This window comes from Diospyros lotus, chromosome 13 (assembly GCF_014633365.1).
Source record: "Diospyros lotus cultivar Yz01 chromosome 13, ASM1463336v1, whole genome shotgun sequence".
Taxonomy (NCBI): domain Eukaryota; kingdom Viridiplantae; phylum Streptophyta; class Magnoliopsida; order Ericales; family Ebenaceae; genus Diospyros; species Diospyros lotus.
The window spans coordinates 33,199,718-33,224,064 of NC_068350.1; the positions used below are offsets into that span (position 1 = coordinate 33,199,718).

The following is a 24,347-nucleotide window of genomic DNA, read 5'->3' on the forward strand; positions in this document are numbered from 1 at the left end:
TGTATTTATATACACAAAGGGATCCCTAATCACATCCCTAATAGATTGTAATTATCTTAATAATCATCAATTAAATGAGAAAGGAAACAATTTAAAAGCAGAAAATTCTCCAAGTGATCCCCTAATTGAGTATCCTAATTGAACATAACCTAAAATAGATACTAAGATTTGATTTTGTACTATCCGGACATCTACACAATTAACTAACCAAAGAAGGGTAAAAAGAAAAAGGAAAAGTGAATACATTTTGGCTCAAAGCATATCTTATTGCTTCATTTTGGCCAGTCTTGTGCGTTCGAAAAAAAAAAAATAAAGAATTGGCAACTGCCAAGTGGGATGAGACAAAGAGATCTAGATCACAATTTGTGCTCATTCTGAGCTTGTACAAGCTGAAACTACAACAAAAAGCAGCAGTATCTTGGATCCAATATCCAGTTTCTCAATTCCAACGGCGTATTCAATTTAGTTGGTGGAAGCATTTGCCACAGCTTTGCGGCCAAGTTGAGAACCTTTAGTAGAGTGGGAAGTTTCATCGTCAGAGGACAAGTCGCCTTCGTCAGAGGCCTCAGAAGCGGGGTCTGGAGATGTCAGAAGCGATGCACAAGGAGACAAACCTCCAGACCTGAGGCAGCTAGTTCTTTTCCTGTCTTCCTCCATCATCTGCTTTGCATAAGCTTCGTAGTTAAACTTGACCGGGTTTCTACCACCAAAGATTGATTCGAGCTTGTTTGTATCAAACAGCTCTTCCATTATCTTCAGGCTTTCTCGGTTGCTGGAGAACACAAACTTCACTTTCTTGGTTGTCTTGGGCTCAAGAAATGGTTTCACCATCTACAAAATGTTTATTTCAATGGAACTTGAGAAGACAGTTGTTATAAGATCTAATATCAAAATTCAGAGGCAAAGGCTCATTAAGCAAGAAATGGTTATTCTTGCATCTTACTTTCTCTTTGATTTGGGAGCCATGGAAAAAGGAAATAAACTAAGACAATGGCAAATAAAGAGAAAATGGGCCTAAATAAAAATATGACAAAAGATAGAAATATATGGAAGTCTAGAATTCATCTAGCCGACCCCACATAGTGAGATAAAGGCCGGATATGTTGTTGTTGTTGTTGTAGTGGCAAATAAAGAGAAAAACAAACAAGGCAAGAAAGATGTAAACTGGGACAAAATTTTCCCTCCAAAGTGATTATCCAAGACATGCTAAGAATAAAAATTAGAATTACTCATTATGGGAACTTTCAAGCTATCATTAGGCTATCAGGAATTGTCTTTGTCACACACAACAGGATTCCTAAGCATGCCTTCCACTGCCACATAGGATTAAATCTAATGACGACAATTACTTCGTGATCACCACTGCAACTAGCAGGAACTTAATTGAGTAAAAATTTCAAGATGTATGGTATCACGGAAAAACTTCCATGATCCAGTAGACTCTAAAAGAATCCTAAGCCACTTATTCAACCTCAGCTGAATCGTTAACTTATTCAAATATATAGCAAACTGATTTGAAACATGATAACTCAAAACTCTTTTTAAGACCGAAGAAACCTCATGCACTCCAGACTTCATATCAAGTAGTTACATATTCTTGCATGTCAAATAATACAAAACCAACTTAATCAAGCAAACTTTAACTTTATAATCTATAAATTCTCTCTTTCGGATACAAGTCTAACAAAATTTACCTCTTACATCTTAATTTTCCTAAAACTAGAGCATCTATTTGTCCTTTTGCATTTAGTGGTTGCTCTTGGAGTTGGAAATCTATTTCTGAAGTACAGATGAACTCCAGCTAAAAATGGACAACACAGAGCTAGCTAATATTGCAGTTGAAGATTACTCAAACAGGATCTCATTTGCAAATATATGAACATAAAGGGCAAGTAATAGAGAGCCATACAAAGAGGACCAAAAGAAAGAATACACAAATATGGTGGCCTCTCATAGTTTAAGTAAGCCCAAAAATGAAACCTATCAAAAACCCTATATAATCAAATTTCATGCTTAAGACTTATACTTGATTGGACAAAATCTTAACCAGGACATTTCATAATATCATGGGTTCATTCTGGTCCTTATTTCTTTTTTTTTTCTTGATCTTCTTCTACTCTATATCGTCTACTTCCCCTGAGCCAGTACCATCAGTGAAGGATATCAATGAACTGCTTGATTCCAGGAAGGCACCTGATGGCCTTCTCAACAGTGGCAACACAACAGAATGAGTCAGAAGGTGATGAGGAAAGCAGCTCCTTTCAGCAAGACAGTCCATTGGCTCTTTGGGTTTGCCAGTCAGTTTTGCCTCAGGTGAATAATAAGTTCAACTAGTCAATTGCAACAAACAAGTTTGCCTGTCTTATCTATTGTCCACATCTAAGGCTTGATATGATCATGGACAATTATTTGTAAAAAGCCGTGTATTTTTTGTTGAGCCAACTTGATATATTGAATTAATTTTGGAGTTTTGATGATTATCAAAAAGACCAATTTTGACTTATGCACAAATCGTTGTCCCCCAACTTTATTTTTTATATGGACTTAATTCCAGTAAAATATTTCTACCAAAACCATTTGCAAATATAACTTAATGGAGCAATTTTATTTTCTGCATATTTGGGTCATTAGTCGACTAAGCCTATGGCATTAGTCGACTGAGCAGAAAGCATCTCTGCATGAGTTTTTCTTTTTTTGCAGCATTAGTTGATTTGGCCGAGAAGCGTTTTCAAATAGAAATAGTCGACTAAACCTCTACACAAGTCGACTCGAGATCCAGATAAGTCGACTTTAGTTTCAGGTCAGTAACTCAAGATTCAGTTTAGTCAACTAAAGATTCAGCATTAGTCGACTAAAGGTTTAGATTAGTCGACTACTCAAGCCCAACGGACAGAAATTTTTTAAAAGGAAAGTAAGTCGCCCTAATGAGTATAAATTCGTGTTAAGATTGGATTGAAGGTTCCTAATTATATTCTGAACATTCCAAGAGTCATCAAAAGAATTTTCAAAGTCCTCATTGCCACATCCAAGATCCGCAAGGCTTGTGTACCCTATTTCTCAATCAACATCGAGCCCAAGGCAGTCAGAGGTCAAAGCGTTGAAAAGTGATTCTTTTTCATCTCCATCAACTAAGGGTATAATCGATTATTATTTTATTGTTGCCTTGTAATATTTTGATATCGTGATTTATTTGTGTCCCTGTGAGGACGATATCTATAATCTTTAAACTCTTGTGTGGTTTGTTTCGGTTTCCTAGATCCGATGAAAATCTAGGTGTTTGTGTGTAATTTCCAAGGTAAGCTAAGGGAAAACCTTGGCATTGATTGGTTTAGTGAAACCCCAGGGGTGGTTGAGACCTTGGAAGAGTGGATTAGGTGTTTATGACACACCGAACCACTATATATAACCGTATTCATTACTCACTCTTTATTGCTTTGATATTTGTCTTGTTGATTGCAGTAACATAGATACAACATAAGATTAAACGAATAAAAACATAAATAATTAATAAGCAATTTTTTTTTTTTTATCACTCAATAAATCCCCCCTTCCCCCTTTTGAGTGGCCATCACCTAAGGGACCAATATTTTTCTTAAGAGTGCCTCCTGACTTAGCTTCATGGTAGCTCATAAGACTTCAATACCATCACAATCTCTTTTTTTCCACCATCTTTTTCTCTTTTGCTTTTTAAATGGTTCAACACATCATACATTGAAGAGTGCAAAAGAAAAAAAGATTAATAATTCTGTCTATAATAGATAATGAACCTGTAGAAAATGATGTGTAAAAATATAAGAATAGTTAGGCAGTTAGGCAAAATAATAGGGATAGTTTAATTGATTCATTATAGCATTATTTGTTTTTTTAAGTTAGGCAATTTTTTTTTTTTTTTTTTTGTGTTTAACTATCTCTATAGGGGCAGTTATCATTTGTAATATATATATATATGTGTGTGTGTGTGTATGTGTCCAATCTAAATAATAAATGAAGGAGCTTTACAGTCCAAACTTCTTCATGGAATTAGAGCATTTCTAATTAGAAATTTCCTTTATTGTCCCAATGCCATCCTTCACCACAACAGTCTCTACTTCTTCTTCCTCTCAAGTTCCCGTTGTTCCTAGTTCTAATAGACATTCGATTATGATGTTGAGAAGCAGTAAAGGAAAAGATGACTATCTTAATGGTGAAGCCCCTAAATCGAATTCAATAGATTTGAAATACTTGACATGGAAGGCAGAACACAATATGATAATGTCATGGTTTGTCAATTCCATGACTAATGAAATCAAAGAAAATCTCATCATCCACGAGGCGACACAAGAAATCTGGGATGTCGCAAAGGAGACGTATTTGACACTAAAGACATAGCGAGGGTCAAGTAAACCTCTCAATCATCCAATATTTTAGTCGTCTAATTAGATATTGGAAATAACTCAACATGTTCAAAGTGACCTAAATAGACAGACACTTCATAAAAAGAAAAATTAAAGGTGGATTTCTTACATACCAAGGATCTACCAGAGACTACCAATCGAAGATTTAGTTTGAAGATAAATTTAATTGATTCATTATACACTTATTTGTTTTCCTAAGTTAGGCAGCTTTTTTTGTGTTTAACTGTCTCCATATGGGCAGTTACCATTTGTAATATATATATGTGTCAAATCCAAAGAATAGATGGAGTTTTACAGTCCAAACTTCTTTAGAACCTAACAAAAGGTTTAAGAGAGGTTTACAAGTACTTTCCAATGAACCTAAAGCAGCCCCTAATTCCCCTGTTTTGTGTTAAATGCAAGATTATTTTTATTATTATTATTATTATTATTATTATTATTATTATTATTATTATTATTATTATTATTTCTTTTGGGGCAAGGGGAGGAAGGAAAATCCATTGCTGTCCCCTGTCAATTCTGATCTAGTAGATAGTAGAATACTACATTTGCAACTAATCCGATATCACACTCCCTTCTAATTTAGCAAAAGCAAATTACATACATTCCTTCAACCAAGTTTCTGCCACAGAAAGAGAAAAGAAAATAGGAACAAAAATAGTAGTGAAAAAAAAAATCAAGAAAGGTAAACTTCAGACTTCCATTGTCAATAGAAAAAATAATTCTAGTTTTAACTCCTTTCTCTTCATTAGAAAGTTTTATATTTATATCCTTATTCATCAGTTGTATGGAAACTACCAAGTTTCTCTATCCTTACAGATATATGTTTTTGTCTTCAACCAAATAAGTCATGAACATGCGTCATTACTACCTCTTACCTACAGTGACGAGATCATGGTGCGATTTCTTATGCTTGTAGATATAGGATGGAGTTGTAGGGCACTAGTCGTTTTTATGTTTTTGCTAGATGTATAACGCTAGCTTTGATTGTCATAAGAATGCTTCTTTAGAAAGTGACACCCAATTGAGGGACAAGAAGAAGAAGGAAAAGAGAAAAAGAGAAAGAGAAGGAGAAGAAATCTCAAAGAAGAGAGACTAGGTAAATGCAAAGAACAAAACAGGGGAGGAGAAAGAGGGAGCAGAGCAGAGAGATATTGAGAGCATATAGGGGCCATCAAATGGGCTTATGAATCGTGGGTTTTTGCCAAACATAAATTTGTAATATTTAACCCACATAAGAGGAAAAACCCTACATTATAAATTTGGTCTAACCTGCTGTAAAATAAAATATTAGAAAGACCAGCATTACAATCTTACAACTTGAAAATGTATCCAAATGAAAACCACTCTAGTCTAAGTCAGATTATAACATATGCCCAATCTCATCTTCAAGGCATTTAATCATCTCATCATGACATTGAACCTTTAGGTCATATCCAGAGGAATGCAGTCCTTGATATAATATTTTCTCTATGTTTCACTATCTCCCAAGTGAAATGGGTACACGCATTGCAATTTCAACCTCTTATTTCTTTATTTTATTTTATCTAATATTGACCAAGGTTCTTGTAGATATGTTACATTAATTGTGCCTATCAGAAAAGTTTGGCTACCCATCTATCGCTAACTTTCTTATACTCCAAGAAGCCAATTCCAGCTCAATATTTAGACTAACTTCTTTAACCATACTTTTGGAGTATACAAGAATCTTGCCAAACAATTACATTGAGAAAATGATGTATCATAAGGAATGCTAAATCCACCACTTGCCCATTTCTTGCTGGTCTGCAAGGTTTGATATATTGAACCCCTTAGATAAAATGCCTGACAATTTGTTTGATATTTATGAAATTCATATTTAAAATGGGAGATTGTCAATTAGTTGCAACAACCTAACCAAGACTTTTTTCTCCACGCCTGCAACAATGCAAGGACAAGACAGTAAGAAAAACAGAGGCTAATCACCATAGCAGTTTCAGTATTTTGATATAGCAGCCACTGACATTGTGTGAATTACAGTAAGGGAAAAAATGGTCAAAAATAAAGATTGACAAGCACATGTTGAATGTAAGAACTGGTAAGATAGTAACCTACCACCCAAAACGACTCAAAGACTTTTGGAGGATTGTAAAGGATTGCAAGTCCTAGCCTCTCTGGGTAGTGATTTTGCAAGACATGAGCCGTTTCCCTAGTCACCTTGACAGATATGCTTGACATGTTCCACTTTTCAAAATCAATTAACCACACCATCTGCTCCTGACCCGTTCCTAATTCTGCTATGGCTCGCTCCAAGCAATAAACCAAGTATTTGATTTGCATGTCTACTGAGCTTGTACTCTGTCACCATAAGAGGAGAATTTCACAGCAGAACAAAATGCAGAATAATATTGGAAACTAGTGATATAACCTGCAAGCCTTTTCATACAACCATATCTACCTGGAAGCCAGGTCTCATGATGAGAACAGTTCTCCCATGCTTGTCAAAATAGTCAGCTCTGTAAAGTTTCCCAGTCTTAGCTTCATGAGCAACATCTTCCTAAAACCAGGGGAAAAAAAAATCAATAATCTAGCTCAACCATAAGTAAATTTGCATAAAAGAAATTACTTAGTGAGTCTCATAAGTAACAATTGTTGTGACTGGAACAAAGACACTAACAACCAGACCCAAGTAATAGCTAAGATGCGACATCAACATAGACAATAAAGCATCAAGGGAGGTAGTTTGGTGGAAAAGACACAGAGGATTTTTGGTCACAAGTTTGACTTGCACACTCTCTTGTGTGGCCATGGAGGAGAACTCATTACTGGTAAGAATTTCATATCTAGACACCATGAGGAGGGCATCTTTTCAACTAGCATCCTTAGCTGGGCTCTGTTGGGGAAATATTGTGAGGATTCTGTATAACCTAACTTTGACAGTGATGAATCACTGTCTTTAAGGTGCTATTTGTCCCCACTAAAATTGCTGCAAGGTTGACAGAAAACCACCCCCAAGAGTTATCAGTGTCATGGAAATCTGCAGCCAGCAATACGGAAGATTTCTATAATAGCAATCTCAAAATTGTGTTCAGAATTGGGAAGGACAAGAAAGGATTGAAGGGAATATATACCTCCATTGATCCAATGGATTCCTATTTATAACCTTGGACTAGTTATGTTTGAATAGATACCTTTTGATGAAAGAATACAACCATCCATGGAGGGATATGTTCATTCATTTCCATATGGACAACCTCTCCAAAAGACATAGTCACCTATTCATCATTAGGTAAACTCAATAGACACATCTTTTAGGAAAAGTTACAAAAGGTAACTACCTATTCATCAAAAAGTGTGTCCATATAAATTAAACACACCTTTTAGAAGTCCAAAAAATAACTACCTATTCACCAAAAGGTATGTCTATTTAAACTAAATAGACACCTCTTATGAATGGGTATACAACAAAATGACATGACTAACGAGATTAGTCATATCTATATAGGTATACCCTTTGACAATACTGTACCTTTTAATGGTGTAAACTATATCAATATACAACAATCCCCCCCGTTAGTTTACACTAGTAAGAATCTACCGGTCTACAGCTATGTCTTAGTTGATCTCCCAAGGGCTTGGGAGGGATAAGAGTAGCTAAAATCACATCTTTGCAAGGAGCTACACTGACCACCCCCTATTTTCCCATTTTAGTTAGCAGAGAGAGAGAGAGAGAGAGAGAGGAAACAAGAAAGTGTTCAAAATGTTATGCATGCTTCAAGCTTGTATGCAAAACTGATACAAATCCAAATAGTAATGTGCATAAAACTAGGAATGACCAAAAAAATTGCTTGACAGGGATAACAAACAAGATGTGTTTAAAACTAAAATATTTTAGGCCTATACAAGGTCATTTCTAGCAATAATGTGTAAATTTTTTTTCCCAGTTTTACTGCTGTAGTAAAGTGCCCTCTTAGGAGGACACATGGCATTGCATTGCAGTAGACATCATGCTTAGAGGCTTCTGAAGGGACAGGGAAGTGATGCAGCCACCCTGGAGGGTTATGTTGTAATCCGGAATCAATCCCTGACTTAGAGGGAATGACTGGAAAGATTAAATCCCCAAATTAAAGGAGTAATCAAAGGAATTATCTTAGGTCAACTTTCTGTTTTAGTTTTTTGGTAGTTTCCTAAAGCCTAAGTTTCCTATTCTTGTATTTGGTAGTTTCCTATTCTTGTATAGCCTTAGATAGAAAGATCTCTTGTATATATGTACTGTACAGCTGATTACTGGAGGTGAGATATCAAGTAATTTCTTCCAAAATTATTTGTTCAGGTTAGCTGGTATGCCATGGAGTAGAATCATGTTCTCAGGCCTGTAGAAGCAATAACTACGTGATGTCCAAGGACCAACACAACAGTGAATTGAAAAAGAGATCAGTTACTATATTCCACATTTCACAGGCATTAACAGCATTGTTAGAATGGACAATCAGTTATGAAACCCATATCCCAGTTAGATTTAAAATGGTACACAGCATGTTGACATAATAATTTTGTTCCTTGATCAGTAACGTATTAAGACATGTTAATCAGTAAAGCAAAAAACTAATGAGCATAAAGTGTATACCCATCGAATTTCCTCTGGCTTGTATTGCAGCCTCCATTTCAAGGTTTCCTTCAGCATCTTGCTTGCCTTCTTTGTGTTCCAGTTCCTTGCTCTGAGGTATCTTAACATTGATGCCTCTGAACAAAGCACTGGAAACATGCTGACAATAGGACCCATCAACTTTCTAATCTCATTTATCTGAAACAAAAGGGCCAACATTAGCTTACCTATTAGTTTTTCTTTACAACATATACATTGTATTTGGCATTTCACAGAGGCCTTCTAACTACAATATGGTTTGAAACACGTCAAAGATAAGAGAATTAGTGTTCAATGAAGATAATTTTTTGTTTTATTTTGGATGGAATAATGAAATTAAACTACTTGCTCAATATAACACCAAACCAAAAAAACAAACATTAGAGTAATAAAAATTCAAAATTCTTGGAGATACGATCCCATCTTTCTTTACACAAATGAATGGAGATGCAAAATAATCAATTGAGAATGCTATCATTTCCCTATGTTCCTCCATCTAAGATGCATGATTGTAATGATGAGACAAATTCATCGACATGCCAAGTTTTGCAAAAAAGAAAGGCAAAAATAAAGGAAAAGAAAAATAAAAGTGGCATGGTAAGGGCACAACAAAAAAGAAACACAAGTTCCCATGTCTATATGAACATTGTTGAGAGTAAAATAATAGTATAAAAAATACGGTTAACCCTCTATCTAATGGCTTAAGCTTTTGGATCAAATAGTGGTTATCAATGCAACATGGTATTAGAGTAGGCAAAGGTCCTAAATTCAAACCTCACTACCGACCCAATATTTAAATTGTTGCACATGGTTGGACAAGTTGTTAGTGAAGCTTGGCCACACATGAGGGGGTGTGTTAAGAGTAACATAATAACATAAAAGATAAAGTTAATCCTCTATTTTACAGCTTAAGCTTTTAGATTAGATGGTTGTTAACAATTCAACAAACATATTAACTACTAGAAATACATCAATATTTTGCTATATCAAAATAGGAAGAAACCATTTTCACATTCGGCATGTTGGAGAATGTACTAACAAAAAGCCTATCATCTATTAAAAGAACTTTATCAGTAAATGAATTGAAAGTCTTGCACTTAGCATCCCTCAATTTAAAAGTGTAGTAGTCCAAATAACTTTCCCTTATATGATTGAGTTCCAAGTTTTTCTCTTCAAACCTTATACATTGATGGATATATGCCACTCAAAGAGTAAAAAGCATATCCAGTTCTAGAACAATTAATCTCACGCATGCTGGATGGTGTATCTAACAAGTATAGATGTCCAATGAATCTTTAGCACCAACAAGGCACATCTTAGAAGTGTTGGTGCTATTTGCAGTAGGCACCTAAAGCAAAAGCATTGAAGAAGAAAATGTAATAAAGTAAGTTGTATCAACTAAAGTTGCTTCTTCATAATTGAAATGAATTATAGTTAGAACACCATAGTAAAACATGCTTTTGCATATCTGAATCAATGCTTTAAGCTCTCTTCAAATCTTGATTCTTTCCCTTTTTCTTTGGTGGATCTCAAATGGGCACTTTGTTTATTGTTTCTGACACAACAAACAGAAAAAGAATACTATGATAGCAAAGAGTTGATGTTTTCATCGCCTAAAAGAAAAATAATACTTTCCTTACCCTTTATGTTTTATTTTACCAAGGGAATCAACAACATATCAATCCTTAATCCCACAAAGTGGGGTCGGCATGATTTCCAGCTTGTAATCATTTCCATTCTCTGTCTATATCTTCTACAAGGCCCTTATAGCTCATATTATACCTAAGAGTTTACAAACAAATTTTCTTGGTATTCTTCCACCTCTTTTGCTAAAGACTTGTTCTACTCAATCCACTCTCCATGCATAAGCCTCGATTGGTCTTTTTCCTATATGACTAAACCATCTTAATTGTGTCTTACGCATCTTATCTTTAATGAGAGCCGCTCTAGATTTATCACGAATAACATTATTTCTAGTTCTATCTTTTCTTGTATGATAAGAGAATCAAGAAAAGAAAACCCAAGCAACAAGACAATTAATTGCTCCAATTAAGTTTTCTCCACCCAAACGATCTAATTTAGAGATCAAACCAATGCAGCTCTTCATTCAAATAAATGGAACATAATATGGGTTATCTTATCTGCCATATAGATCTATGGTCAATGATATCCCTAGTAATATTTTTAATGAAGAAAGTAGTAAGGCTTCAATAAATAAAATGAGGGGGGTTCATACTTTTGCTTGTTGCTCCTGGGCTGACAGACACTTCTCTGCTCCACTTGCACGCAACTTTATAGTAGCCATCTTTTCAAACTCAAATCAAACTAAATCAAGCTGAAATGAATTTGGAGAGTTAGTTTTTAAAAGTAAAGTATGGCATGTAGTAGAAGTAGAGTCAAAGAATAAAACAATAAATGAATTCTTCAGAACGAAAAACAAAGAAGAGGAAAAACATGTCTAAAAATGCTGATCATGCTAGAATAAATATTGAATAAACATGTTTAATATGTTCAACAATTTCAATCCTATCTTAGCATTCTATTGATGGAAGCTTGCTGTGGGTTTCTAGAATACACCAGGTCATGTTCTTCCCATTGCTCCAACACTCATCAATCTTGTTCAACCAGGCATAATTCTGAGTTGGTGAACCATGCACCGCAAATATTTGATACTACAGCCTTTCCCAACATTCTGCTTGTTCTTCACTTGCCAAATAATCCACAATAACAATTCAGCAGCAGAAAATTTTGTTAATCCCATCTTCCATCAAATGGTTTCAATTCCTCCTACTGATACATGGGTATAAGGACTGTCTCCTCTCTTTCGTAAAATTCACTAAACATTTATCGATCTCTTTAAATGATTGAACAGAACTGGCAAGTTTGTATGACCCTGAACAAGAAATCAAAAATCAACTAAGAAACAGCTATTTAATTCTGTCAAGTAAGATTCATCCATGTTGCTTTGAAGAGTAATCTATGCAACTTCAACAACAACAAACATTTGCAAGGAAGAGACCGTCAATTTGTTATACGGCAGGTTATTCTACTTCATCCTGTTGTTCCCCTGCTAAAAACCTGCAAGGATTACAAGAATATTTACCACAGAGAAACTATAAAATCAAGGCAACTCAAACATGAGGCTCTACCCAATTTTATTCATAATATGCCAAGAAGTAACAGTTGAAAATGCTAACACTCCCAAATTCTACATTTTTTTTTACTAAACAATGAAGAATTCCTTCCTAAATTGACCAATGAGTCATCAAATCATGCTAACAGGCCATGTTTTATGGCCAAATGCCTCACAGCAAAACCTAGTAGTCATTTTTAAGTTGACCAAAATATGAATAACGATGGAGAGGGTAAATAGTAACACTGCTGTCGTCTAAGATAACCTAATTGAAAATTTTAGTGCTACTATAAACTAAAGACTAATAAGTCTGCTACTAGGATTCTTCTGGAGGAAAAAGAAAGCAAACAAAGACTTTCAGAGAAAACGTTTAAAAAATATTGAGTAAGATTAAACCAATCTAAAACCATAGAGCGACAGAGGGAGGTAAAAATAAAGACCGAGAGAGGGAGGGAAAAATAATAACATAAAGATAAAGTTGCATGTCTCTCTAGAAGCTCGAGCTCTTAGAAGAAATGATAGTTAACAATTCATTATGGCATCAGACTAGGAGAAGGTACCAAGTTCTTAACGCACAGCCAAACCCAATATTTAAATAATTGTACATGTTTAGACTAGTAGTTATACGGTGAAACCTGACCACACACAAGGGGCCTCTGCATGCTTGAGCTTATAGATAAAATGGTTGTTAACATGAACAATTCAACAAGGGGGAGGGGGATAGATAGCATCATAGACAGTTTACATACCCATTTATATCCAACGCCAAACTCGGTAATTGAGAAATATACGAATTGTGAGTCCGTAAGCCATCAATACAATCGCCTATTCTTGAATGCAGAAATAATGAATGGTAATAACAAGGATTGCTCTAAAAGAACAAAGATGGCCGACATGTAGATCACGGGAAATTATCTAACATTCCAAGCTATGCCAAATCAAAGCCTAGAAGAAAATGCAGAAACAATCACATGCATCAATGCAAAACAATTTGAACAATAGAAGCAGAGGTATCTATAAACATAAATACCTTGAACAAAAAAGCGGATTGAGGAAAGAGCCATAGGAGAAGATTTTGAGATGGAACTGCAGAAAGGCGTATTTGAATTGCGAAAAAAGGATTGAAAGATGTAAATGAAAGGAGGAGCTGAAGGGCAGGCTTTGGATGAGTCTGAGAGCGAGTGATTGTCCAGAAAATTCAGGCAAATAACTACTCTCTCTCTCTCTCTCTCTCTCTATATATATATATAATATTACTCTATTTTTTGTTTGCTATAAATAGACTTAAAATAACATCACGAGAATAAATAATTGTTTGACTGAGAAGCTTTAGTGGGTAAAATAATTTTTTTTCAAATAAAAGGTAGAGACGATATAATTAGCTCTAATGCATGGAAACCCCAATGCGTGTCATTTTGATGTTTTCAAAATATATTTTATTTTAAAATATTAAAAAATATGTTTCTAAATCGTTTTCATAATTTTAGAAATAATTTTGGGTTATCTCAAAATATTAGAAAACTTTTAGAAACGTGTTTTAGATTTGGAAACACATTTTTGTTCCACAATCACATTAAATATGGAAACAATTTCATCTTTGCTATCCTGACGATCACGTTAGAGATAGAAGTAACTTGTGTTTATTTTTTATTGAATGGATGGTGAAATTTATGTTTTTATTTGATTGAATAATTATTTTTTATATTAAAAATTATATTTACAAACAAACATTTATACTTTTTTATTTATGCATTTCCTCGTGCTTTCATTTTCTATTTTTTTTGAAAAATTTTGTTTTTCCACTTTCGTTTTATATCATATCCGTTTCTATGCAATCTAGATAATTAATTTAATAATCTTTATATATATAAAAGTAGGATAGTTTTGAAAAAAAAAAATTCCTTCCAAAACTTGCAATAATGATTTGTAATTAATACTTATTGCATTAATAATTTGTATTTTATAATTTACATTAATAATTTAAATCTTTCAATTGCTTTGAAATAATAAGTAGTAATAAAATTTTCCCAAAAACTTGCATCAATGATTTGCATTTAGTACTTATTGTATTAATAGTTTATATTTTATAATTTACATTAATAATTTAAATCTTTCAATTGTTTTGAAATAATATGTACTAATTATTGTAAAATTAATAATAAATTTTAAATACATGAGTTTTTCAATTCTAATCATAAGTTTTCCAATACATTATTATGTGAATATTAAATATTTAATTAACCCGTCAATCAATCAAAAATAGATATTATTTATGAGTAATATGAATAAACACTTAAGCTATTAAATAAGTTACAGAAAATTGTTCATTTATATAAAATTCTATCTTTATATAATATAATATAAATATTATATATTATATATAATATATAGTAGAATAGTATGCAAATATTTATTCTCTCTAAAAATCTGCCAAACTATTTTTTACATCTAAAATTTGTATTAAACTTGCATGAATTTTTCAATGCTATTAATGAATCAAAAATAAATATTTTTTGTTAGATCTTCTCATCAATTAATTCATCAATCAATCAAAAATAAATATTATTTATGAGAAATATGAATACACTTGAAGTATTAACTAAGTCACAGAAAATTATCCATTAAATAAAATCTTATCTTTGTATAATATAATAATATATAATATCTTTATATATATAAAAATAGGATAGTTTGGAAAAAAAAATTTCCCCCCAAAATTTGGATTTAGTACTTATTGCATTAATAATTTGCATTTAGTGATTTGCATTAATAATTTAAAATTTTCAATTGTTTTGAAATAATAAGTACTAATTACTATAAAATTAATAATAAATTTTAAATATATGAGTTTTTTAATGTTAATCATAGGTTTTCCAATACATTATTATGTGAATATTAAATATTTAATTAATTTATCAATCAATAAAAAATAAATACTATTTATGAGGAATATGAATAGACACTTAAAGTATTAATTAAATCACAAAAAATTATCTTATCTTTATATAATATAATAATATATAATATCTTTATATATATATAAGTAGAATAGTCTAAAAAAAAATTTCCCCTCAAAACTTGCATTAATAATTTGCATTTAATATTTATTGTATTTAGTAATTTGCATTAATAATTTAAAATTTTTAATTGTTTTAAAATAATAAGTACTAATTATTGTAAAATTAATAATGAATTTTAAATACATAAGTTTTTCAATGTTAATCATGGTTTTCCAATACATTATTATGTGAATATTAAATATTTAATTAATTCGTCAAACAATAAAAAATAAATACTATTTATGAGGAATATGAATAGATACTTAAAGTATTAATTAAGTTACAAAAAATTATCTTATCATTATATAATATAATAATATATAATATTTTTATATATATAAAGTAAGATAGTCATTGTTAATACATTTCCGCTTAAACTATGTTAATTTATTTATTTTTCTCAAACTATTACTCTGCTGACATTCAATTTAATGAATTCAACAAGTTCCAATGCACCAAAAAATAAATTATTTAATTTAGTGAATACAACAGCTTCAATGCATCAAAAAATAAATTATTGAATTTATTGAATACAATAGATAAATATTTAGAAATTAAAAAATAAAAAAATATATCTTAGACACATTAAACAACGATGAAAAGTTTTTGAAATTTATTCAGTTTGATAAATATGGTTAATGATGGTTTCAATGTTAATTCTTCAAGTAGATAAATATTATCGAATGTACAACTATTAATTAAAATTAGGAAGGCAGAGATTTAATAAGTTGACTGTGCTAATTTATTTTTTTTTTTCAAAGCTCAATATTCAATTTATTGAATATAACAGATTCCAATGCACCAAAAAATAAATATTTATAAATAAAAAAATATATCTTAGACACGTTAAACAACAAATAAATATGGTTAATGATGGTTTTAACATTAATTCTTCAAGCAAATAAATGGGCAATTTTACATTGCAATATTAAAAGTCACAAGATGTAGTGGGTTGAATATGCTAATATATGATAAAGAGGGTGAACAAACAACTTCGACCACAAATGTTGTATACAAAGAAGTCTTCCAAAATTTACTTTAATCACAATAAAATAAAATTGTTGTTTATTCACTAATTCATATAGTATATTAAATTTGTTGTAATGTATATTTCATATTTTGAACTATTATTTTATACATATTTTTGTTGAATATTATATCCAGTGCATCGCACGGATCGGGTCAAGAACTAGTTTTTTTTAACATGACCATAAGAACTTGTTGTTACTAAAAAAATATTTAATTTGAGTCATAATTATTATTGAGGAAGCAACCCATCATCTTGCCACCGCCAACATCCATAGTAATAGGTTCCATACCTTAAAATGCAACTAGAATACTTCTTACAAAAGGGTTTCATGTTTAAAATATGATTTAGAAAAGTAAGAAAGCAACTAGGCTGCCACCTCTATGGCTTCTGATAATGAAAGAATCATAATATCCCTAACAAATGATTTTTTTTTTTTTTGTTGTGAAGTACATTTTAAACCAGTCAAATACATATGAAAGATTTAATAAAATATAAGCAAAGAAGATAATAAATAATTAATTTACATTGTTTATAAATTAAAGAAAATTTTAGTTGTTTTGCCATAAGGCAAAATATCACAGGCCACTTATAAATTATTATGTGTCATACTTAATGTCGGAGGGTGTCCTAAAATTTTTCTAAATCTTAAGTAATTTCCAGATAAGTCATTCCTCGGAGTTTTCGGGAAGATAGCCTCCGAGGTTCCCTGAAAGGTCCCCCAAGAACAGTCTGACCTTCATTTTGCATAAGTCCAAGGACACCCTTCGGGTCTCTCGAACCCAAGCCATCTGACGTCCCCGAAGCCCTATTTGGGACCGCTCGAAGATAGTCATTGGGGTTTTACCCTAAAGATGTCTCTAGGCCCTCCGACCTCTCTAAAAGCACTCTTAGAAGAGCTTTCCAGCTAGACTGTCGGTCCCACTTGTTCGTCTATAAATACACACCTCCTTGAAGGCAAATAAATCTTTTCTAACTGTCATGAGCCATTTGGCCAATACTCTCTCTCTACAACCCATCCGGGAACCTAAGCATCCCTCTCTTTGGGACAAGGAACATTTACATGATACATACATCAAACATTGGACATTCATCTACATATTTCGAACATTTCTCCCAGACTATTGTCTGACTTCGGCATCGGAAGGCCCTCGTGAAGGAGTCTCCCGTGTGCCTTTCTGATATCTCTTGTGCTCACAAGTCAAGTCTAAGTTATGCTCCCTGAATACCCAGAAGTCCCGCTTCCTCGAAGACCCATCGAGGTTGTCTTCTCCTTTAATGCCCTGAGGCCCTTCTGGAAGCATAGTCCCGAGGGCCCTGAAGACCCCTCATCCAGGTTCACCCAGATCCAGCCTTTAAGGTCCCCGCTCCAACTCGGTTAACCTTGCTAGCAACATTTTGGACCCTGCACTTTGGAGAAGGATTATGCTTTGGCTGATTCCCAACAAATAAATTTATTTTTTGTAGTTTGACAACAACAATTTGGCACCATTTGTGAGAATTGAGCAAAAAACCATCCAATTCTAGCCTCTATAAGGGTCAGTTGTGTGAAAATGTTGCTATAACTCTCTCGTTTCATCCTATAGTGCCTTCTAATGAGCCACACTCTAAATCCTCCAGGAAGGCACTGGGGAGCTTTTTGCGAGACTTTTCTCCTACTATCATGAGTCTTCCAAGATTTTTCTCTCGCTATTATGCCGACCCTCACGACAAAAGTGCACCTCCATACCATGTATCTCTGCTAAGTGTCCATGTTGTTCTTGAAGGTAGGGGTATGGGCAAGGAAAATGGGAAGTGAGGGTGAGCTATCCGAGGATACTTTATCCCACTTCCTGGACTTGAATTTGACGATGGTGTCATTCTCTCCATTAGTGTCGGCACCTGCGAAAGAATGTTGTCCTAAAGGATTAAGGTTATGAAGACCTCTTCCTCGGGGAAGACTCCTCATGGGAAGTGTTTACAAGAGGGTTTTATGAACCCAAGAGGAAGTGCTTCAGACTTCCTAGTTTCCTCGGATATATTTTTTCGAAGCTCGAGGATATTCGAGAGTGAAGGGGGATTAATGCCTTCGTCAGGAGTTGTAAAGCTGCACGAAGTGCCGATGGGAAAAAAAAAAAGATTATCAGCACTTTCTGCAATAGCTCCACAAAAGTCGAACTATCGATCTAAGAACTCTCTGGGACAACATTTTTCTGCAACCACTCTTGACTTCCTTTTCACCAGAAGATGTTGACGCTCCACCCTGGTTCACTTAAGGCCCATGACTAGAGGCAGCAAAGGCCATAAATGCTTCACAAGCAAAAATTCCAAAAAAGTTCGCATAGCATTAATTGCTTTAAGAAGGCCAGACACGTAGATGAAGAGTCTAATTATTTCAAGATCGCTAGTAAAAGCTATCAAATAGCCAATCAGAAGCTGCTAGTCTACAAGAAAAAGCTGGAAGACAAAGACATAACTAACTCCTTGTAAATCGCAGACATAGGTGCCTGTACCGAACTACGTAAACAAAACACTCCCATGATGTAAAAAGATATAGGGTAACATATATGTGTGTATCTTCTGTTTTGCAGCAACCTAGAGAAAAACCAAGAACCGGACTAGGGAGCTAAGGGACGGAAACCCTTAGGCTCGACCCAATATCCATCTCCTATAATCTCAAGATCAAAGTTGGACACTAATGAATAAACATAGGTATTCCAGTAACATCAAAAGATGATTGGTATTCTGATATAAAGACAACCACATGATTCATTCTGTCATGATAATTCCTAAGGGCGGACATAGGCAAAGGGTTGAACCACCAGAATGAAAATATTCGACTACATCTGAACCGTCATCAAGGTCAACGGCTCTTTAAAATATTGTTGTTACGAGTTCATATATTAATCACAGTAAAATTCGAAATCTTAATTACGGTCAAATTAAAAATCTCAATCATAAATAAATTTGAGTTCTATGTCACAATTATAATAATGTTGAACACAAATTTGAGTTTGAAAAACCTAGATTTGGGTAGATCTGAACAAATTTTGAAAATATTGAAAGCCAAATTTGTGGGTGGACCTAGATTTGGGAGGATGATATAGGAGAAAGGCATTTAGGGGGACAAAAAATAAAGAAAAAAAAAGAAAGAAATACTTATAGTGGTGATATGGAGAAAATGAGATAAGACAAGGTGAAATAGGAGTAGAAGATGAAGATCGCAACAATAAAAATAGAGATCACAAGATGTGTACCAATAGACAAAAAGTGAGATAGAGAGTTACCGTCAAAGAGATCAAAAGAAATAGGTGACTAGTAGTAAGGAGGCAATGACAACAAGCACTTAAGGTTAAGGTTTGAGTGTTTGAGAGAAAGACAATCTGATTTGGTTTTGAAGTTTTGAAACAAATTGATTAAAGGTAAATTGCAGCCAAACCCCCATAGTTTGGATAATTTGAATAGAGACCCCTTGTGCTTAAAATGACTCTAAAGATCCTTGTGATTTAATTTTTTTTAGCAACATACACTCCTTCTATTACTAATTTCGTTAGTTAAGTGCTAAATAAATTTAATTAATTAATAAAATGTTAAAATAATCTCATCTTCTAACTAACTAAATCACTAACAAAACTATGCTTCACATGCCTTTGCAAATCAATCTCTTCTAGCTTTTAGTTGAACTTGCAGAGGTATTATAGTTCACAAGCTTCCCTAAACTAAACAAAGGATTTTGAGCCAATTTCATCTTGGAACATAGGAATTGAAAACAAGGTAGAGCTAACCCTTTAGTTAACAAATCAGCTAGTTGAAACTCAATAGAAACAAAAGTGATCTCAAGCTGCTTATTAGCAATCTTCTCTCGTAGACAATAAATATCCACTTCTAGCTATACACTTTGTACAAGCACGATAAACTGAATTTTCTACCATATGCTTAGTGGAAATGTTTTCACATCAAAGTAAATAACAAACAAGGGCGCGATATTCTACTTCAGTGATAGACCGAAAGACAATAGTCTGCTTTTTAGAGGTCCAGGTTAACAAATTTTCTCCAAGAGAAACACAATAACATCCTACTGATCTTCTTGTATCAAGACATCCAGCATAATCAACTTTTGTAAAAACTTCAAAGTGTAAATGAGTTATAAAAGAGAACAAAAGACCATGATGTAAAGTGCCTTTTAGATATCAAGTACCCTTTTATAGGCATTCTAATGAACTTGAGTTGGAGCAATCAAGAATTGACTTAACTTTTTAAATATATAAGGAATATCTGGTCGTGTGTTGCAAAGATACTATAATGAGCCAATAGTTTTGCAATACAAAGAGGAATCACTAAATTGTTCTCCATCACAAAGAGATAACATAACATTTTAACTAACCGAAAATGATCTAGATTTTGCATCTTGCATACCAATTCTTAGCAACGAATATGTAATATATTTGGACTGTGATAAGTACAGACCTGTTGAATCTTTGTAAGCTTTAAAATCCAAAACAACTCTAAAACTTTTTAAGGCAAATTGAGAATTAAGATCAGAAATTAACTATTGAATAGATGTGGAATAGGAACCTATGACAAGAATATCATCCACATATACAAGGAGATACAACACTTTAGTGGTAGCTTGTTCAATATAGAGATATGCATCTACAGTGCTAGATTTAACACCTTACGTTAATAGGGTTGCCTTGAGTTTATGAAACCAAACTCTAGACATTTGTTTTAAACCATAAAAAGATTTATTTAGTTTACATAAATGAATAGAAAAAATAGCATTGATAAACCCTTTAAGTTGCTCCATGTAAACTTTTTCATATCACCATTCAGAAAGGCACGAATAAATATAAGTCTGATAGTAGGGACTTTAACCACTAGACTAAAGGTGTCATGAAAATCCAAACCCTTAGTTTTATGGAATTGTTTAACAACTAATCTTGCATTATATTTGAGAATAAATCCATATGCATTGTATTTAATCTAGAAAACCCACTTACATCCTACAAAAGATTGATTAGTAGAAGACAGGAAGAGCACTAAAATCCAAGTATTTATCTTAGTTAAAGCTTGAAACTCTACTTGCATGGCGACCAACCATTGAGGATCAAACAAAGTTTTTGTCATTATGGAAAGCTTTTTGTGGATAGATGATATAGAAGATAACATATGTTAGGAGATATACACTAGGTTTGAAGATACCAGCTTTGTCTCATGTTAGCATAGGATGAGTGGGAAAATGAGAAGAAATAGGAACAAAAGAAGGTTGTGAACAAGGTAAATGCGAAAAGAAGAAGAAGGAACAAGAGAACATAAAGTTGGTAATGAAACAAAAATAAATTGAGAAGAACTAGAAGAAGAATGTTGAGAATGAGAAGAAACAAGAGATGAAAATAAAGGTTGTTGACATTTGGAAGGAAATGGGCAAGAAAGTAAAGGACTAGTAACATGAGTAAGAGTAGAGATGGAGTGAGAAACAAAGAACACATCTGTATGTGGAAAATCCAACTCACTAAATGTCACATTTCTAGATACATAAATTTTATTACCAGAAAGATGAAGACACTAGTATCCCTTGTATTGCATACTGGCCCCGTTTGTTGCAGCTTAATTAAAGAAATTATAGCTTATAACTTCTTAGATTATAACTTCTAAAACTTAGAATAAGTTGTGAACTTATTTGTTACAACTTCTCAGAAGTTGTAGTTAAACAGTTGTGGTGTTCGATACCATAAGTTGTAAAATAACTTATTTTTTTATAATTGTCCATAATACCCTTAATAGTTATAGAATGATAATTTAAAAATTAATTAGTGTATATGTATAAGTTTCAAGTGTTATAAAAAAATTAATTAGTGTATAGAGAGAAATGGAGATGATGAGAAAGAAGAAAAGATTTGAAAATGGAGATGGCGGTGGAGAAGAGAAACCCTTGATTGAGTGGATAGAAGAGTAATTCTTTGTTAAAAATAGGGGCAAAATTGTCAAAAAAATGTAACTGTTTAATCAGAAGTTGTAGAAGCTGGGGTACCCCAGTTTTGAAAAAGTCAGCTTCTACCCTTTCTACAAGCTAGTAAAAGTTATAAGCTAAAATTCTAAAAGCTACAACAAACACTACATACCTACTTTTTTGAAGCTAGAAGCTAAAAGTTGTAGCTTTTAAGCTGCAACAAACAGGCCCACTGTATCTTAAAAAGACTGTTGAATATTGATTCAAAGTTGCTGATTTAGTGGGTTGATTGGGTCAAAATTCTGTTTACTGATTTAGTGGGTTGATTGGGTTAAAATTCTGTTTACTAATTTAGTGGGTTGAGATAATTTTATTTTTTTAAATTTAAATCTAGCAATGAATGTTATTTTCTTGTTATTCGGTTAACATGTATTGCCTATTTAAAGGCATGATGATATGAATAAAATAATAAGGTTACAATATTTCACATTCATGTTTTTTTTTCAGCTTTTGTTCGTTAACTTCATAGCTACCAATGTCTCTAAAATTCCAACAATGATATCAGAGCATTCAATGATCTTAAGGGGCCTATGAGAGAGAACCCATCAACGTCTTCTTTATTTTTATGACTTCCACCAACACATCATCTCTTTCACCACCAGTTTTTTATGGAGAAAATTATCAAGTACGGGCTGTCAAAATGAAAGTTCATTTGAGAGGTCTCAGTTTATGGCAGTGGGTTGAAAGTGAAAGGGAGATACCTCCGCTTGGCAATAATCCTACGGCAATTGAAGAGGAAACGCTCTTCTAATTGGTGAGAAGTGCACCAAGAAGAATTTTTTTGGAGAGAAGTGCTCCATGAAACTGAATTGTTTTTTTTTTTTTCAACATTTGAAAGAAGTATTGATTGTGATGAGAAGTGCATCAAGAAGTGAAGAAAAGTGCTTCACAATTGGGAAGAAATTTGGAGAGAAGTGCTCCATAAAAAGTTGAAGTTTTGCAACTTTGAATCAAGGAGGAATGTTGAATATTGATTCAAAGTTGTTGATTTAGTGGGTTGATTGGGTTAAAATTCTATTTACTGATTTAGTGGGTTGAGATAATTTTATTTTTTTAAATTTAAATCCAGCAATAAATTTTATTTTCTTGTTATTCAGTTGACATGTATTGTCTATTTAAAGGCATGATGTTATGAATAAAATAATGAGGTTACAGCCTTTCACATTCATGTTTTTTTCAGTTTTTGTTCGTTAATTTCATAGCTACCAATGTCTCTAAAATTCCAACAAAGACACATTTAGTGGAATAAAAAGCAAATTTGTAGTAATCGTAAGAACTTAGAAGAGAAAAACAAACACAACCAAAAGTTTTGAGAAAATGATAATCAGGAGGCTTATGAAACAATTTCTTAAATGGACTAATGAAAGAAAGAATCGAAGAGGGTAAGTTGTTAATCAAGAAAACAATTGTAAGAAAAGCATTAAGCCAAAATTGTAAAGGCATTTTGGCACTAACTAGTAGAGTAAGCCCAGTCTCAACAATATGCATGTGTTTTCATTCTGTTGATGAGTATGAGACCAAGAAAACCTTATATGAGTACCAACATTAGTGAGATAGGGAAGAAAAGATTGAAACTCTCCTCCCATTTTGATTGAAAGGATTTGATCTTGGTTGAAATTGAAGCTTAAAATGGTTTTTAAACTGAATAAAAACAAATCGAGCCTTAGAATTTTGTTTGAGAGGATATGACCGAACAAAACGAGAAAATGCGTCAACAAAAAAGATATAGTATTTGTGACCAGAAGTAGATTGAAATAGAGTTGGTCCCCAAAGATATGAACAAACAAGTTCTAAAGGTGATGTGGTAGTACCAATTTAACAAGAATCATAAAAGGAGACAAAGAAGACTCATGAGGAAAATGAATCTTATTCAAAACCGTATGCAGTATAGTTGAATTGGATGTCCAAGTTTAGCATGCCAAACTTTAATAGAATTATAAACAATTGAGGTATTATTGATACAGATAGTAGTACAAGCAAAAACTGAACAAGAAGATTTTCCAGCTTTAGATAAAAAAAACAAAATTGAGTCAAGGGTTGTTGTTTCAGATTTGCAGAGACTTGAGCAGAGGCTTGAGCGGAATTCCTTAAGGGAGAGATAAGATGAAGCTGGTAAAGACC

At 33.1% G+C, this 24,347-nt stretch overlaps 1 protein-coding gene across 7 annotated transcripts; it reads right to left on the reverse strand.

Moving 5' to 3' along the window:
* Positions 1–111: 111 nt before the first annotated feature.
* On the reverse strand, positions 112–13,363 carry LOC127787839 (uncharacterized). Of its 7 annotated transcripts, none has more exons than XM_052315868.1 (8): positions 13,182–13,363; positions 12,901–13,096; positions 12,038–12,096; positions 11,255–11,353; positions 9,001–9,177; positions 6,832–6,930; positions 6,489–6,731; positions 113–831 (listed from the first exon to the last, which is right to left on the reverse strand). In XM_052315868.1, exons 4-8 carry the CDS (start codon positions 11,321–11,323, stop codon positions 463–465), a joined length of 957 nt encoding a protein of 318 aa, XP_052171828.1. In that variant the 5' UTR covers positions 11,324–11,353; positions 12,038–12,096; positions 12,901–13,096; positions 13,182–13,363; the 3' UTR covers positions 113–462. The 7 variants fall into 7 exon arrangements, with proteins under 7 accessions (XP_052171832.1, XP_052171828.1, XP_052171830.1 ...); XM_052315870.1 differs by having other exon boundaries at positions 11,255–11,911; XM_052315871.1 differs by having other exon boundaries at positions 11,255–11,911; positions 12,021–12,096.
* Between the last annotated feature and the right edge of the window lie 10,984 nt (positions 13,364–24,347).

What these genes read in the sequence shown, in the direction of transcription:
- LOC127787839 (XM_052315872.1), bottom strand. Translation starts at nt 11,323, where the DNA reads ATGGCTACTATAAAGTTGCGTGCAAGTGGAGCAGAGAAGTGTCTGTCA. An exon ending in CCCAGGAGCAACAAGCAAAA is followed by an intron (nt 9,178 to 11,254) that starts GTATGAACCCCC and finishes CTTTTGTTTCAG; the next exon opens with ATAAATGAGATTAGAAAGTT. An exon ending in AGCCAGAGGAAATTCGATGG is followed by an intron (nt 6,931 to 9,000) that starts GTATACACTTTA and finishes CCCTGGTTTTAG; the next exon opens with GAAGATGTTGCTCATGAAGC.